Raw genomic sequence first — 17,078 nt, 5'->3', positions numbered from 1 at the left:
CAACTGGCCTTACTCTTCAAAAACTCAATGTCATGAAAGATGACTGAGGAACAGTCCACACTGCAGGAGGCTAAAGTGACCTCACAAATGAATATGACATACAATCTAGAATCTTCTTATTAAAGGACATTACTGGGCAACTGATAGACTATAAATAAGGTCTCTAGATTAGATAATGGTACTATATTAATGTTAATTTCTTGATAATTATACTAATATTAAGTACAGTTATGTCAGAACATATCCTTGATTTAAAAAACATATACAATGAAGTATTCAGGCTGTAAGGCTTCATAACTTCCATTTCTCTTTCTGACCCCTTCTTCGTCGCAATACTGATTACCAGGAATAGTGTACCAACAAGACAGGGCGAAGATGATCCTTACATGTCCTCGTGAGCTACAGGTTCACTAAGAAGCCAGGTGCCATGTTAGTATCATGGCACAATCACGACATGCAACCGACAAATGCCCTGTCGTGGAGCCATTCCCTGCACTCATGGGGTTTCGTTCCAAGCCAAACATACACGTACGACACAAAGGTAATAGATAAAGCTCTGTACTACGCTTATGGGCAAGAAAACAAGTAATACAGATTGAATCTTAGTTTCCAACCTAACAAGGGAAATAAATCCACAAATAACTTCAAAAGTAACTATGATTTGGGGTAAATTATATTAGGCAGCATGCTAGTAGTGCTAACTAAATGCTTCGAGAACTCAGAGATGGACACATGAAATTTCGGAGCTGGGGATGCTAGAATACCCCTTTCAATGGTGAAGTTGGTATGAGACATCAATAGTTGGCTACCGAGATCAGTCAGCAATAAGGGATTTGCTAAACTAGGTTTTGTGAAGGAAACAGCATGCAAGATGGGCCGTGGATGCAGAAATCAGGTAGGAATAGGTAAGAGTTTGAGATGGGGCTGAGAATATGTTCCAGACAGGAAAAGATATATATATATATATATATACACGCAAATCAACGCAGGGGAAAGCAAGTCCTACGTCCCACAATTTAGGCAGGTAAGTCGTGCCACTTGGGTGGAGCACAGTACTCACAGGATATCGTGGGAGATGAGAATGGAAATGTAGGTGAAGGCCAGCCAGAAGTGCCTGTATTTATTTGCATTATTTCTGCAGGTAGGAAGGGGCCATTGATAGTTTTTAGAGGGTGAAATTGTTTATCAAAGCCACGAAGCCCAGATCCACAATTGAGGTTTAACTGGACATCTCTCTTCCATGATTTTCAGAAAATATACTATCCGCCAAAAAGCAAATAAAAATTATGCTGTTTTTACTATGACAGTTTTATAGCTTTTAAGTGAAGCTCTCCTCTAATTCCTTCACTTATTCTTGGCACAACTGCACAGATACTTTGGGAGGGTCTCAGATAAGCAGCATATTTAAACTATATTCAGGATGTATCACGTTTTATACACTTCGGGGGGGAAAAACGCAAAATAGCCGTTTCCTGTATTTTCTTCCTTGGCCAACTTGCTATCAGAGGCTTGGTGATAACGGGCGAGCACTTCCTCTATTCCCCGACCCCCTCTCCCATGTTGGAGAAAAGGCCCAGGTGTCAAGAGGGTTTGCACAGTGAAGGGTTAACGTTGCAGGCACAACATTTTATCAGCAAAGGAGGAGAAAAACAAGGAAGAAAAGAAAGGGCTAAGGAGCCAAATGTTCACACATGAAAATAAACAACTAGGAATAATTGAATATTCCTCGTTCTGACAGCCGTCCAGGAGCAGCAGTAACAGATGCCACGGTGTGCCCGTCTATCTCCCGCTCAGCTGAACCAGACGCACGAGAGGGGGCCCGTGGGAGTCCTTCCCTGGAGACGGACTTCTGCCAACTCTGGGGAGGGAAGTGTAGGTTGGCTGTATTTATTTATTTTTAACCTGTATAAAATCACTTTTGAAACTGGGCCTCAGCTATTTCCAGCCCCAGGCGGTTGGATGGGCGGCCAACATCTCCCTGACACAGCGTGGAATCATTATGGAAAAAACAATAGTTTCAGACGACAGGCACTTTGGCTTCCAACACACATACACTACACGCTCTCTAACTTGACCGTGAGGAGGAATGCAATTTACTCATGAAGGGAGTAAGGAAGGAAAGCAATCACTGCTTTCCTTAAGGAAATACTCAAATGCAGGTGAAATTTTCTACTATGGTTTTTAAACACCTATTTAACAGAAAAGAATCAACATAGCTTAGCAGCAGGAACATTCAAGGGGTGAGGGGGTAGTGAAAGATCTGGGTCCCTGTCTGCCTGTCTGCCCTCAGCCAGGTGACCTCTGCTTGGTCACCTAACCTTTTTTTTTTTTCTTTTTAAAGAGACAGGGTCTCATTCTGTCACCCAGGCTGGAGTGCAGTGGTGTAATCACAGCTCACTGCAGCCTTGAACTCCAGGGCTCAAGCGATCCCCCTGCCTCAGCGTCCTAGGTAGCTGGGACTACAGGTGTGCACCACCATCCTTGGCTCACCTAACCTTTTGGAACATCACTTTCCCAGCTGTTAAATGAAGAAGTTGGGGGAACGGGTTAAATCAACATTTCACAAATAGTGCCTCATAAAGGCATTCTAGAGCCTTGTTACTGAACGTATGGTCCACAGACCAATAGGCAGTGGCTGCATCCAGGGAGCTCATTAGGAATATAAAACTGTAGGCCTTACATCAGATTTACAAAATAATTTTTAACTGAATCACTGGCATTTTAATAGGATCCCAGTTGACAGGCATGCATGTTAAAGTTTGAGGAACACTCTTCCTGGGCAAGATATCCCAAAGTTACCCGATCACGGAATCACCTGGATAGCTGGATACACACACACTTTCCAGGCCCTTCTCCCAGAGTCTGATCCAGAAGGTTTGGGGTGGAAGCCAGGGCTCTGCATACTTAACTAAAACCCCGTGTGAGTCCAATTCCATGAAGACATGAGTCATATAAATAAATAATTACTGTTTGTATTGCCTCCCTTTAACACTGAATGATCTCTAGGTGAGTCTCAGTGAGCTTCCTGGTGTTCTTGGCTAACGTGATTATGTCAGGACATTCTGGTCGATACACCCCTCAGCCCAATGTCACAGCCGCCATGGCGGCTTTGCCCACAGCAGTTATACAATTATTAAATTTTTAATGGATAATTGATTACATGTAGGAAGCCTAAGGAGCTGGGATGTTGAACTACAACAATTTAATGAATGATGTAAAAGTGATGCTAATTTTGCGAAGCTCCTGCAAGATGACTGTCATCAGATTCATAAGCTACGTTGACCTATCAAATCCTTTTTTAGCACATTAACATGTCTCTAGTACTTCAAAAACCAATCTTAACAAGAAGATAGTGACAATTACATCAAATTGGGCTTTCCATTTATTGGGAATAAAGACTATCGTCACACGCAATATGTTATTTGCTGGGAAGTGCTTACAGATAGCAGCCAGAAATCTTCTCTCTTATCCCAGTATAACATGAAAGTTATGTTTTAAAAAGCACTTTTTTTTTCCTGCAAGAAAATCAAAACAATTCCAAGCAAAGTCCTAAAGGCAATCCCCTCCCCACTCTTGATGCCATTATACTAGTTAAATTCCAATTTACATTTTAATGTACACTGGTCCCCAAGTCAAATGCAATATTTAATGACAAATCATGTCTTGGCTTGCATATATAATTTTAGATAAATTAAACCACCTCTCACTTGCTACATGGGAAGAAATCAAAAATATGTTGCAAACATTACTAAAGATTACATTAAGTGAGTTGCATAATATGAGCAATGATATTTAGATATTTATTTAAATATGGTATCTTTATCTCATATATATGTGCATATCATATACAAGAATGACAACATATTTTCTTAATCTCTGAAGAGATTTGTGAGATTATTACTGGGAAAGTATCTCGTGACTCTAAAAAGGTGGGAAGTGATAGAATAGAAGATCATTTATCACTTTTAACATTCTTTGATTCTATCATACCTGGGAGAGTTGGATACCTAAGGCTGACCTAGAATAAAATTTTATAGATAGTCCATATATCCATAATCTACAGAAAAATTACTGAGGCACTAACATTTTAATCCATTTAGTTTCAATAAGGATTAACACACCTACGAGTGCAAGATGCCAGTGTCATAGGGGATCAAATATATCATAAAATAATGGCCAATGATTAACAGGTGCTAATTCTGGGCCGAGGATACTTCTAAACACTTTACAGATATAAATACCTCTAACTCGCAAAATGGTTCCATGAAGTAGGGGCCCTTTTATTGATGAAAACATTAAGACACAAGGAGATGAAAATAAATTGTCTACTATCTCAACACTAAGAAGTAGGGGGTTGAAACCAGAAACCAACAGGACTCTGGAGTCTGGGTTCTCCACCACGCCATGCACGTGTGAAACCAGAAACTGGAGGAGCGAAGGCACACGCCAGAGAGGCGAGGGTGACGCGTTTGGAAGGGTGACATACACTGTACACAATCCAAGCTTAGGGAAATTAATGAAGGTGGGTATGAGCCATTCGTTGCCAAACTTTGTAAGCAAAAACAAAGTCTTTCCCTGTAAAAAAATTCCTTGGGGTTTTTTGGCGGGCAGTTGGCGTTCGGAATTCAGTTAGGCAAGGACGGAAGTGGGAGAGGTGGGGCGTGGACTGGTCAGGGAGACGGAATTTAGAGTAGTGCAGAGAACAGGTCGTGTGGGCCTTTGGGGAGGGAAGGAAGGAGAGGATGGAAGAAGTAGGGTTGAAAAGAAAGAAATTGAGGGAACCTGGGTTGAAACCCCTCATGTTCTTTTGTCTCTGTTCCAGGAAGAACCCAGAGGACACCTGCTTTGTCTTGACTTGGGTCAAACGCTTCGAATGGCGAATGGCAAGGCCCAGGCCATGCTGGGGGCACAGACACGAGCTTATTAACCGAAGAGTAAATGCAAACATGTTTCCCCTTTTGGCTGACCTGCTATTTTAGAGTTATAATATACTTGTTGGCTAAAATGAATTAATTAAATAACCATAGGAAAATTGTTAATATTTCCTATGGCTCTCACGTCAACAGCACAGTTTATGAGGTGACCTCTTCTCCCTGTCCTATTAGGGCCCAGGCTCCACCCAGGAGAAGGCTTCCCAAATCGCCAGTAGAGTGAAGGTGAAATGCGTACTTTAAAAGGAAGATTTCATTTCCCAAGAAACATAAATGTCTCTGCAAATAGCAATTCGCTCCTATTCTCAACCCCGAAACCATCAACATCTGCTATGAAGAATTACTTGAGTCCTCAGATAAATCTCTCTTGTCCCATATTCTTTATGACACTCTCAAAAGACAGTATTTGAATAAAACAACAATAACCATATCTGCCTCCGTCTCCCAATTTCATTCTGGGGGAGGGGCGTGTACACTCCTGGGCACACAAAGGAGGTTTTACGGGGCTCCACGGAGGTGGGGTAATGGGAGTAGGTGGGCCGATGACATTCTCAAGGAGGAGAAAAGAAGTCTGGGTATTTACACATTTTCTTAGATTATAAAAACACTGATGCTGAAGTATGATAAAGAAATCTTAGACTCTCCTGAAAAGCAACTTTCTTTCTTTCTTATTATTTTCTGAGTGCGTATTTTTCTTTTAAAACGTTTGGAAGGATGAAGTGTACTGTACACGAATCCTACTTGGGTCAAACGAACGCAGTTTAAAAACACATTTCCAGGTTTTAAGATTCAGAGAGAAGAGATTTACCAGTGGGCTATAAACATCGCTTAATGTCTTTAACGTCTCATTTTTGCAGATTTGCTGGAAACTACAGTAAACAGTCACAGCTCAGCTTTTCCTGTCAATGCCCCCTGAACTCTGTCATCGACGGTGAGCAGCAGAATCCATTTGTGTGGGTTTCTCTCGCTCAGGAACAGCCCTTCCTGGCATTGTTGAGACACCTGCACTCTGACAATCTAGGCAGAATCTCTCAGCCAAACTGATTTGCTGACTGTACTCCGGAGGAAATGATCAAACATTTCAAATACCCTTTAAAAAGAGTATAATAAAAATTTAGTAGAGGGAGAGTTCTGATGGTTTCTTGCTGTTCCTGTTCTCATCTGTATCATGCAGAAGCATCTGATGTCTCCAGAGCCCCTCTGCAACTCTGTGTCATGCTTGTCTGTGTTCCCCCGGGACAAGGTCACCCAGAATGGGTCCCCCGGGACAAGGTCGCCCAGAGTGTACTTACAGGCTATGCGCACAGAGGCCTTCCTGCTCTTGGAGGTCCCCAGGTGGCTCCATGCCACACACTGGCACCAGTAGTCCTCTGGCCCGTGGAAGTCCTCCACCTGCTGCCTGGTGACGTTAATGAACACCTCACGGACCTTCAGGCCTGATGGGGGGAGACAGGGACAATCAGCTGAGGCCGTTGTATTTCTCGAACAGAAAAGTTAAGGTTAGCCAAACCTTTTCTTTTTAATTAAACAATTCTGTTTTTAATCAAGGCAAGATTTTAATTACTTTGACAATAATATATTACTGCTAATTAAATTCCAACAGCTGAGCAGGCTGGCAAACACGAGTGTAAAGTATTACCAAGCAATTGTTCCTGCCCTGCAGATCATAGTTTTCATGGTAACTTGACTAGATGCTTTTTCTGTCCTTCTTTGGGTAAAATTGACGATGGGGAATGCGGTACCTAAGTTAACTGCTGGGACTGTGGAAGCTCAAGGAGGCCTTGGCACACCAACCTCGGAGACACAGTTCCAGGCTGTTCTATGTGCCCCCACCCCTGGGCTTGGCAGCCGGGGAGAGTCACTGGATTATAACAGTGTGGCCTAGAAGAAAGAAGGGACGGTGGACATGCGCACACGGGTGACCAGGCTGCGAATCTAAGGGCCAAAGCATCGACTTCAAAGGCTCAGGACAGCAAAGCCAATGAGATCCAAAGAAAAGTTGAACACAGGGGGGAAGCAGACAAGTTGAGCTAAATTAGTCTCTTTTTTTGTACTTTTTGGTATTTTCTTAAATTGCTATGTCATAGTTGTACATATTTTTGGAGCACATGCGATATCTTGATAAGTGCACAAAGTGTGTAATGATTAAATCGGGGTATTTGGGATAACTATCGCCTCAAATATTTATCTTTTTTTGTTTGTATTTCTTTTTTGATATAACACAGTTGCACCCATGAACTAAGTTAATCTTAGAGACCTCGTAGGAGAACCCAGGAGGGTCCCCATAGTGATGGTATGAGGAGGTGAAGAAAGAGGCTTTCACAGAAAGAGGGCTAGGGCTACACTGGTGAACTGGGATAGAGCTGTTATGGCCTTAACCTTTTAATGGGTTTTTTATTACTTTGCATTCCCCTTCTAGCAGTTTGAAAGTGACTTTGGCACCCATAACTGGAGAGTGGGAGCTTCTTCCACACCTTTGACCAAGAACTATTAAGCCTTTCTGTTTTGGGGAAGAACAGTCACTTTACACGGATTGCCAAGGATGAAAGGGGAGACTCTCTGCAGCAGCCATATCAGTTAACTCGTCACAAATCGGGCAGCAGCCTTTACAGCCAGCGTGTCCTCTCCACCCGTCACATTCTCTGCGGCTGTGCCTTGCTCTAGGCTAGGCAGTGTGGCGGGGGAAGAGGTGATGCTTATTAGTGAATTCCACGTAAGTGCCTCCATCATGATGAGTCTTGAGTGTATTCACCCATCATATTGCCACACACACCGAGGCAGTGCGTGCTGTTGCAGCCCCGGCTTGCAGACATGAGAACTATGATGGAGAGAAGCTAAGACGTCTGTCCACAGACACAGAGTTTCTAAATGGAGGGTCTGGAGTTTGAACCTGGTCATCTTACACCAAAACCAGCACGACATAAAGATGCGTCTCACCGATTCAATTCTGTCCTTGTATTTTTAGGCACTTATCTTTATGGAAATAAGACTAAGGCACGGAACATTTAAAGAAAAAAATTAAGTGCCTAACTATGCTTTTTCCTTTACATTTAAAAGGAAAACAGGAGACAGGAGCATCAGTAGAATGAAAACGAGCTCAGGAGTCTCAGTGGAGGAGGCGGAACATGATGACATCACAGGGACGGGATTTGAAGGACAAGAATGGGGGTGTAGGATTAGTCAGGCTGGGGAAGTGTTCCTTTCCACCCAATCAGTAATATGTGTAGTGTGTGATGAGAGACAGTTATGGCATATAAATCACCGTGCACAGTTTGAACTATACTTTTTAAATTTATAGGAAGAACCCACATACAGAAAATCATCTTGATGACAGTTGATAATTCATGCTTCCCCTGTGAGTGGAAAGTGCAAAAATACTGTGTTTTCCCTGTCAGAGATGTAAGGATCTTAAAAGCTGTCTCCTGTATTGAATAGGAAGAGATGATGATGTTGCTGCTGCTTTTTTTGTTCGTTTCTTAAATAAAACAAGAAATATGAGTGGAAGGACAAAAGCAAGAAGGAAGGAAGGGTTGGCAGGCAAAGAGAGAAGGGGAAATATCACAGAAAGGGGAAATAGTAAGATTTTTTAAAAAGTTTGTTAGCGCAGAAAACATGCGTGATAGAAAGTAAAGTTGAATAGGTAAAACTAAGGAGGTAGGCTCTGGAGAAGAGGGCTTGATTTATATTTTTCTCTTTGATTTAAGGCAAATGGTGGATGATCTACTTCGAAGAGTGAGGTGGAGGGGAGAGAATGTCAAAGCAATGCACACAGATAGGATGTAGGGCAACTGTAACGTGCCAGAGCGGCCCTGCTGCAGGCCAGGGAGACCTACTAAGGCAGAATACACCCCCCTCTCTTCTTGGTCTCACCAAGCAAACATTCAATAACCTTGAAAGGTCACAGACGTGTTCAAGCATTTCACCCAGCCACTGCAGGATACACACAATATTACTCAAAGTAATTTACAGATTCAATGCAATCCCTGTGAAAATACCCATGACATGCACAGAAAAAGAAAACACAATCCTAAAATTTGTATGGAACCATAAAAGACCTCAAAGGGCTAAAGCCATCCTGAGCAAAAAGAACAAAGCTGGAGGCATCACACTACCCAACTTCGAAATACACAACAAAGCCATAAAAGTCAAAACAGCATGGTACTAGAATAAAAACAGACCCCTAGACCAACGGAATAGAATTGAGAATGCAGAAATAAATCCATCCTTTACAGCCAAAAGGTTTCTGACAAAGGTGCCAAGAACATACACTGGGGGAAGGACGGTAAATGGTGCTGGGAAAACTGGATTTGTATGCGGAATGAAACTAGATCCTTATCCCTCACCATACACAAAAATCAAGTCAAATGGATTACAGATTTAAACCTAAGACCTGAAACTATGAAACTACTAGAAGAAAACATTGGGGAAACTCCAGGACATTGGTCTGAGCAAAGACTTTTTTGAGTAAGACCTTAAAAGCACAGGCAGCCAAAGCAAAAATGGGCAAATGGGATCACATCAAGCTAAGAAGCTTCTGCACAGCAAAGGAAACGATCAAAACAGTGAAGAGACAACCCAATAATGTCAGTGGGCTCTGGGACATAATGGCTGTCCCTAATTTTCTGGTATCTGGTCCTGGGGAAAAGTAGTCTGGAACATGAAAACTCCATAGAGCAGGTGGTTAGGGCGATGGGCTCTGGACAGGTTTGTCTGCATATGAAAAGCAAGCTCCCAGGCCCGTTGTTAGCTATCTCTAAGAATTAGCCAGTCCAGGGCAGGGCAGTCCCTGTAGGGTCAGCAAGACCCCAGCTAGAAATCATGATCCTGTAGATAAAGAGCTGCACACTGTGCTTTGTGAAGCATAAACAGTAAACCAGGGTGCCCCCCTATGAGGATGATAACTGATCTTACCCTATTCTTGTCAGGAGGTTTTGCAACCCCCTCATTCAAACTAACCACAGTTGGGAGGAAAATGGCAAAGTCACGATTTCAAGATTAGGATGCCACAAATTCCCATCAGAGGCTCCCCGTGGGCTCAGCGAAGCAAAGCGAGTATAAACCAACTGCTCCCAAACCCAGTGTTATTTTCCCCACCAGTTGCATCGGGGTGGCAGGATTCCTCAAAAGGCCACAAGTGGCATTACCATCCCACAAATAGTGCATCTCTCTCTGGATTAGGTCTTCCTCTTCTAATGCGAGGTTCTCAGTTTTATCAAACCACCCTCTCCAGAAGAATCTTTGGAAAATGATGAATACTTTGTATCTATTACACTTTTCCCTTCCAAAATAAGAAATAACTAATGAATAAGAAATATTTTTTAAAAAAATAGTACATTCTTTCTCAAATCTTTACTTCTGTAGTGATATATACACACATACACACATTTATATATGCAGTACATATATGTGTATAGACATACATATACACACATCTAATAGTATATATGTGTGTACATACATATACATGTACACATGAGACATATATCCACACGTGAGAAACCTCCAAGGAAAGCAGCTCTACTAAAGGAAACCCCAGCTCCCGTCTCCTCCTCCACTGAATTTCACCCCACAGTGCCGCACGCAGAGACAGCACCCCGCCATCTACTTCATCTCCAGAGACGGCAGCTAACGTGTTCATAGGAAATGCTACGGGGCAGCAAAAATTCCAGGCAAATGAAAAAAACAGCATCTCGTAAATAAGAGCAGCATTGTACGCGATAACTTGCATAACTCTAATAAGCACGGAAAAGTCCAACCCTTTAAATTATTGTGAGAATTATAACCATCGGCCTTTGTTATGGAGTAGAGTCTTAGAGAATATAAAAATATGACCATGGTACTGATATGCTAATAAGCTTTCTACACTGTTGGACGGTTTAGCTGTGGATAGACTAACGTTGGCAGCAGATGAATAATTGCTCTGCATGTACTAAACACAACAGAGCAGCAGAGAACTTCATCATTTGTCAGCTTTATTTGTTTAAATGAGAAAAATGCTGACAGCAGTTATTGCTATAATCCCCTTATTTATCAGATAGGAAACACTAGTTACTCTTAGCAGGTCTAATCCTATTGGGAGACTAGAAGTTAGAGAATTTTCAAACTAATTGAAGGTATAGGCTTCACTGTTCAAGGAAGAGAAATGTATAAAAGAGGGCAGGAAAGAAATAAAGAGCGAAAGAGAATTAAAATAATTTATTTCTCGTCCACTTTTAATAAAAGGGCTACAGTCTTAATCTAAGATCCGAATGTGTTCTGGAGAACATAAAGAGTTTTGGACCAGTATCTAACATTCAAGACCAGGCCAGCTCCGACCTGGTATTACTAACACCTGACCCCAAGCCTGTTATCACTTGCTCATGACCACGGTGACACAGGACTGTCACAGCATCCCACCCTGCTTACTGCCAACCAGCTCCCAAATACACCTGGTGACTTGGGAGGACCCGGGAGGAGGGTGACACAGTTCTCAAATGCTTACCTGTCCTCTCCGCCTCACATTCTCTAAGTAGGATGCTCGGTTTACTAAACTGAATCACTAGATCCAACAAGGAAGTGACAACCCTCTTCTCCTCTAAGATGTTCTTCTTATCCCTGACCACATGGAGCAATCAAGGACTAGCCAACTAGGTTTCTTGGTTGAATTGTTTTCTCATCCCAGTCTCTGTGCTCTGTTTTCCTGGGCCCTTTCTCCCACACTGCACCTCACACCTGCTCTGTCCCCCGTTTTCTGTGTTGTAGTGGTTCACGGTCCTTTGGGAGAATGATTCAGAGAATGATTATTTACCATTTTGTAAACAAAGCTCAAAAAAACTATTCCAATGCAACTTCATGAGCAGCACAGGGTCCTAGGAGAGGAAAAAAATTAACTTCCCATGAAAAGCAACAGTCCCTTGCATTCTAGATCTTTCTCTAACAGACCATCACCTCCCTAAGTATTTCAGCCCCTCTCATACCTGGATTTGGCTCTGAGATAGTCTCTTCTTACTATCTCCTGAGCAGACAGAAAACAACAGCCCATTCGGTGGGATGAAGTGAGTCCGCCACTTATATAAGGGAATGTTTTCCAATTGTCTCTAACTGGTTCAGGACTGGAGCTTAGAAAATAGGCTTGAACAATGGGAAGCTCCTTCATATTTTGAATATCACTGCTATTATTAATTGATATTTACATATTATATTTATCAATACCATCACATGCATTATCTTATTTCATCTTAACACTATGTTACTATTATTTCCACTTTTGGTATTACTATTTTTTCCCAGGTCCTATGCCATAAGAAACAGATCAAAGATGTCATAAGGTTTGCAACGCATATTTATTTGAAAAAATAATTGTTGAGTGCCTCATATATACCTGCCACTGTGCTAGGTGCTGAGGATATTATGACAAGCAGAAGATCAAGACCTCTGCCCTCAATAAGCTCTGAGGCTGGAGGGGGAGAGATTTCAACCTGCCCCGAGAAAGCTGCGTGACAGCTGCTAAGACGCCAGAAACCCAGACTGCTACAAGGTCACACAAGAGGGCCTTCTAACCTCTCCATGGGATCAGGAAAAGCGTCTGGGGCTGGGTACCATCCTACCTAAGACCAAAGCTCTGACGGCATCCAATATACAGCTTGGTTTTCATTATAAAACAAGGCGCTAGGGTTCTGGTATGAACACACGCATCTCACGAATATTTGAAGTTTCAAAACTGAGATATAGGGAAGAAATGTCACGGAACTGTGTCTCCATATCTTGCAGGAGCTTAGATATCTTCAGGCCAATATGCTGCCAAAAATAGTAAATTAAATATAGATAATTAAAAGGCAGAATGATATTTCATTTTACTGGCAGATGATTAATTAGGGTTAAATATCTTTTACCACCTCATCCTAGCAGCAAGATAAAAATGTATTTTGACAAAAAAAAAAAAAAAAAGGGTCTCCCTCTGAATGTGCATGTACACTACGCCTAATGAATACTCGTTAGCTTCCCTAGGATAATAAGCACTCCACACTTCCTCGGAAGCACCACGAGTTCAGTCTTAAGTACAGAAACGGAGAACGCACCCAGACTCTTCGGTTCCCTCCACACCAGAGATTACAATTAATCAGCTCAGAGGTGTCTGGCAGAGGAAAGCAAATTAACTTGATAGCGTTGTCTCCTAATAGCAAGATGGGAAACTTACGAGGCGGAAGTGGACACCGTAGGGTTATTTAGAGGACGGTGGAGTCATCATAGCTCACAGCAACCTCCAACTCCTGGGCTCAAGTGATCCTCCTGTCTCAGCCTCCCGAGTAGGTGGGACTACAGGTGTGCACCACCACGCCTGGCTAATTATTCTATTTTTTTGTAGAAATGGGGCCTTGCTCATGCTCAGGCTGGTCCCGAACTCCTGATCTCAAGCGAGCCTCCCGTCTCGGCCTCCCAGAGTGCTAGGGTTACAGGCGTGAGCCACTGTGCCCAACCGAGGGCTAACTTTGATTGAATACTTGCTATACATGAGTCCCTGGGCTAGTGTGTCACATTAGGTGCTGTACTTCTCACAACAATGAAGGTGGATACAATTATTACTGCTATTTTACACATGGGGAAAATGAGATGAAAGGAAGCTAAGTAACACATGTAGCCTAAACAGTTTGTAAATGAAGAGCCAGATTTCAAACATGGTGCCACCTACCATTAACATCATGCTTTTAACCGCTGTGCTATCATCAGATTTGTGTGTGTGTGTGTGTGTTTCTGTTTTTTTCAGATCTTTTAATTCCTACTTCAAAGAAATAAACATACTTCTTAATGTTGTATCAACAGAAAAGACTAAAAAAGTCCAAAGATACTGGTCAAGAAATTAGGGGTTTGGAACAACTCTGGTCAATATCAGGACTTGTTACTAAATCATATAAAGTGATTTGCTACTTTCTATCATTGCTAAGGGCAGAATGAGAGTAACTGGTCTATATTTTTTTTTTTTTTGATAGGTAAAGGTTAAATTAGACACAAGAGACAAGACTCTGCCACAGGTTATAGAGAGAATTTGTAATATTTTCCTGAAAACCTTTTAAGAATATGTCAGTTTTCTCTTCGAGAAACACAGTAATGAATAAGATGAAACCTAGGGTGGGAAGGGAGAATGCTTCTATAAAAGTGAGTTTTAAACCCACAATCTGTCAATGGGACACTTGAGAGAATGATTATTTCTGTGTTACATGGTCTACAATATATGCTTCCCAAATGTACCATGGTGATTTGTGAATCATTGAGAGTAACATCACATTAATGGTTTTCTGGAAGATACTATATTCAAATCCCCACCCCCAGCACAGCAAAGTTCTGAGACATAAACTTTTAAAATGTAATACATTTTTATGTCTAGTCTTCTCCTTCTTCTCAACACAACCCATTAACCTTTTTATCCCCAGAGAGTGACTCTGGTTGTTTAAAAAGGAAACCACACACAATGAAGTCCCTGAAATGATATTCTTTAAGAAGAAAAATATTAGTTTACCAGAGTTGAGACTTCTCCCATAACACATTGGAATACACATTATTTCACTCATTAAAGTTCGATATCTCTGAGGTAGAATAAGGTAAGAGCCACAGAGCGTTGTTAAGGGAACTCTTGTTTTTATTGAACCATAAAGAAGTGGTTTAGCCTATTGATAATTTAAGCTTCCCACAGGCAACATAATCGTGGTTCACGGTCCTTAGTGTGTCTGCCTCAGAGAATGATTATTTCTGTGTTACATGGTCTACAATATATGCTTCCCAAATGTACCATGGTGATTTGTGAATCATTGAGAGTAACATCACATTAATGGTTTTCTGGAAGATACTATATTCAAATCCCCACCCCCAGCACAGCAAAGTTCTGAGACATAAACTTTTAAAATGTAATACATTTTTATGTCTAGTCTTCTCCTTCTTCTCAACACAACCCATTAACCTTTTTATCCCCAGAGAGTGACTCCGGTTGTTTAAAAAGGAAACCACACACAATGAAGTCCCTGAAATGATATTCTTTAAGAAGAAAAATATTAGTTTACCAGAGTTGAGACTTCTCCCATAACACATTGGAATACACATTATTTCACTCATTAAAGTTCGATATCTCTGAGGTAGAATAAGGTAAGAGCCACAGAGCGTTGTTAAGGGAACTCTTGTTTTTATTGAACCATAAAGAAGTGGTTTAGCCTATTGATAATTTAAGCTTCCCACAGGCAACATAATCCTAATTGCCTAGATGTGTTTGGCTTGTTGTTGTTTGTTGTTGTGCGTATGAGTGTGTGTCTGCCTATTATACTAAAGCTCGTAATTTCTGTGTTAGTGAACACTCCATCCTTCTCACAGGGGCACGATTCCTGGGCTGAGATTACTTCTCAACTCTAAGTGTCCAGATGTTAAAAGAGGAGCAGCACAAGGAAGAGTTCCCATATTTCCAAATGAAATGAGGCAGAACAAATGAAAGAGGATCCCTTAGCTTGTGCAGAGAACTGCAAGTGTACATTACTAAGAGGTATAGCCTTGTCTGTGCAAGCACAGTAACTCATGTCAAATAAATTGTACTTTTTGTAGGAAAGAACTCTAGCTCTGGGTTTTCCAAGCTAAATTGCATGAAAACATATAATCCTTTTTCTTCGTATTTGAACTGTTAGATGACAAGGCCAAATTACCAGAAAGACCAAAGGCAGTTTGCAGCCTTTAACAACTGAAAGGACTTACTGCTTCCAATTTAGGACACACAAGATTCTGTGTCTACTCCAAGCACTCCCAGGTCCTGTGCATTTCCCATTAGTTCTGTGAAGCAAGCAAGCCCGGGAATGAAAAGAATATCGACATCTTCTGGAATTTCAGAAACGGAGGGCACATTTTCCAAAGATATACAAGGAGTTACTTCCAACAGGACTTCAAATAACACGGACAGTTCTCTGTCTTTCTGGTTAAATGTGGTCCCACTGTCCTTGGCTTCCAGGTGTCATTCACTCCTACCGGACTGGCAGGAATTATTTTACAGATCCAATCAAAAGCCATTAAGTCTGTAAAGGTAGTCAAGCCCTGTTCTCTAGCTCTGCATTGGAGCCCCCAAGGGAGGTAATGCATCCATTTTTCAATACCTGAGGCCACTTCGTTTCCAACCTTAATTGCACTTATGTATTGGTTTGGGGTATAATATCTCCACTCATCTTGCTCTTGTTGCCACTATTCCACTATTAATCCAGAGCTTAGGAAACATAATTGTAGTGTGCGGTGTACAGCTATTTTCATTAACTACACAGAAGAAAACTGTTTAGGGAGAGACATTTCTTTCCTATTGATTCAATCAAATGATTTGGAAGAAAAGGTTGTGCTTATTAAATTCTTTTCAGAAGTTAAGTGTTAAAATTTAAATTCTTTCTCAACAGCTTTTAAAAAAAAATTGGTACATAATCTCTTCAGATTTTGTCATTTATGAATGTTGTGTTCTGCCCAGTTCCTTTGAAATACGTGATGTTTTGGGGGCCCTTTTCTTAAAAAGGAAGTGGAGAGGAGGAGATTTTTTACATGGAGGTAGGAGGAAGTAATCAACAATGCCATCCGCATGCCATGGCGTTGCCTAGCAATGCTACGGGAATTAAAAAGGAGAAGCAATAACAAAACAGAGCGTTCAGAAATTACAAGAGGGTGCTGCACTGTGGAACTGGCTTGCGATACTTTTCAAGAGGTCTTTAAATGAGCATGGAATAAGATTTTCCTAGCCGTGGTATAAAAGCTGGCTGGTCATTTTTCACTCTTCTTTCACTGTTCTTTATATTTCATTTCGAACAGTTTACCCAATGGGATTCTGCTATTTTTGAGTTCATTACTAGGCAAATCTAGGACAGAGACATCTGACATCTGAGGACAAAACATACGGCCTCATTGAGGCACTGGTATTCGAGTGCCTTTTAGTTGGACTAACTGAGTATAAGATACATAAGCCTTTCACAGTCTGCCGCTGTTGGTAGGCTATTGCTTGTATGGTAGATGTTGTCCCTTTGTTGCCCTCTCCCCAATTCCAGAATCTTCCTTTGAGTTTTTCATGCCAAGGTACATGAGTCATTCAATCTCCCCCAACACCATGTCTATCCACCTGTGTCTATCCTAGGTCCCAACCTTGGGGGCACAGAATCAGAAACTTTTCTG

The 17,078-nt window shown here is 41.6% G+C and overlaps 1 protein-coding gene across 1 annotated transcript in view; it reads right to left on the bottom strand.

Annotated features, from left to right (window-relative positions):
* UNC5D (unc-5 homolog D (C. elegans)) overlaps positions 1-17,078 on the bottom strand; it is a 637,214-nt gene that overhangs the window by 201,271 nt on the left and 418,865 nt on the right. The window contains exon 3 of the mRNA XM_012651718.1: positions 6,224-6,367. Within this exon, the coding sequence (XP_012507172.1) occupies positions 6,224-6,367 (144 nt within the window). The remainder of the gene's footprint in view (positions 1-6,223; positions 6,368-17,078) is intronic.

Source organism: Propithecus coquereli, unplaced genomic scaffold (assembly GCF_000956105.1).
Source record: "Propithecus coquereli isolate 6110/MARCELLA unplaced genomic scaffold, Pcoq_1.0 Scaffold368, whole genome shotgun sequence".
Lineage (NCBI taxonomy): Eukaryota > Metazoa > Chordata > Mammalia > Primates > Indriidae > Propithecus > Propithecus coquereli.
Note: the sequence above shows the minus strand (reverse complement) of the source record. Positions and strands in the feature narration are given on the sequence as shown.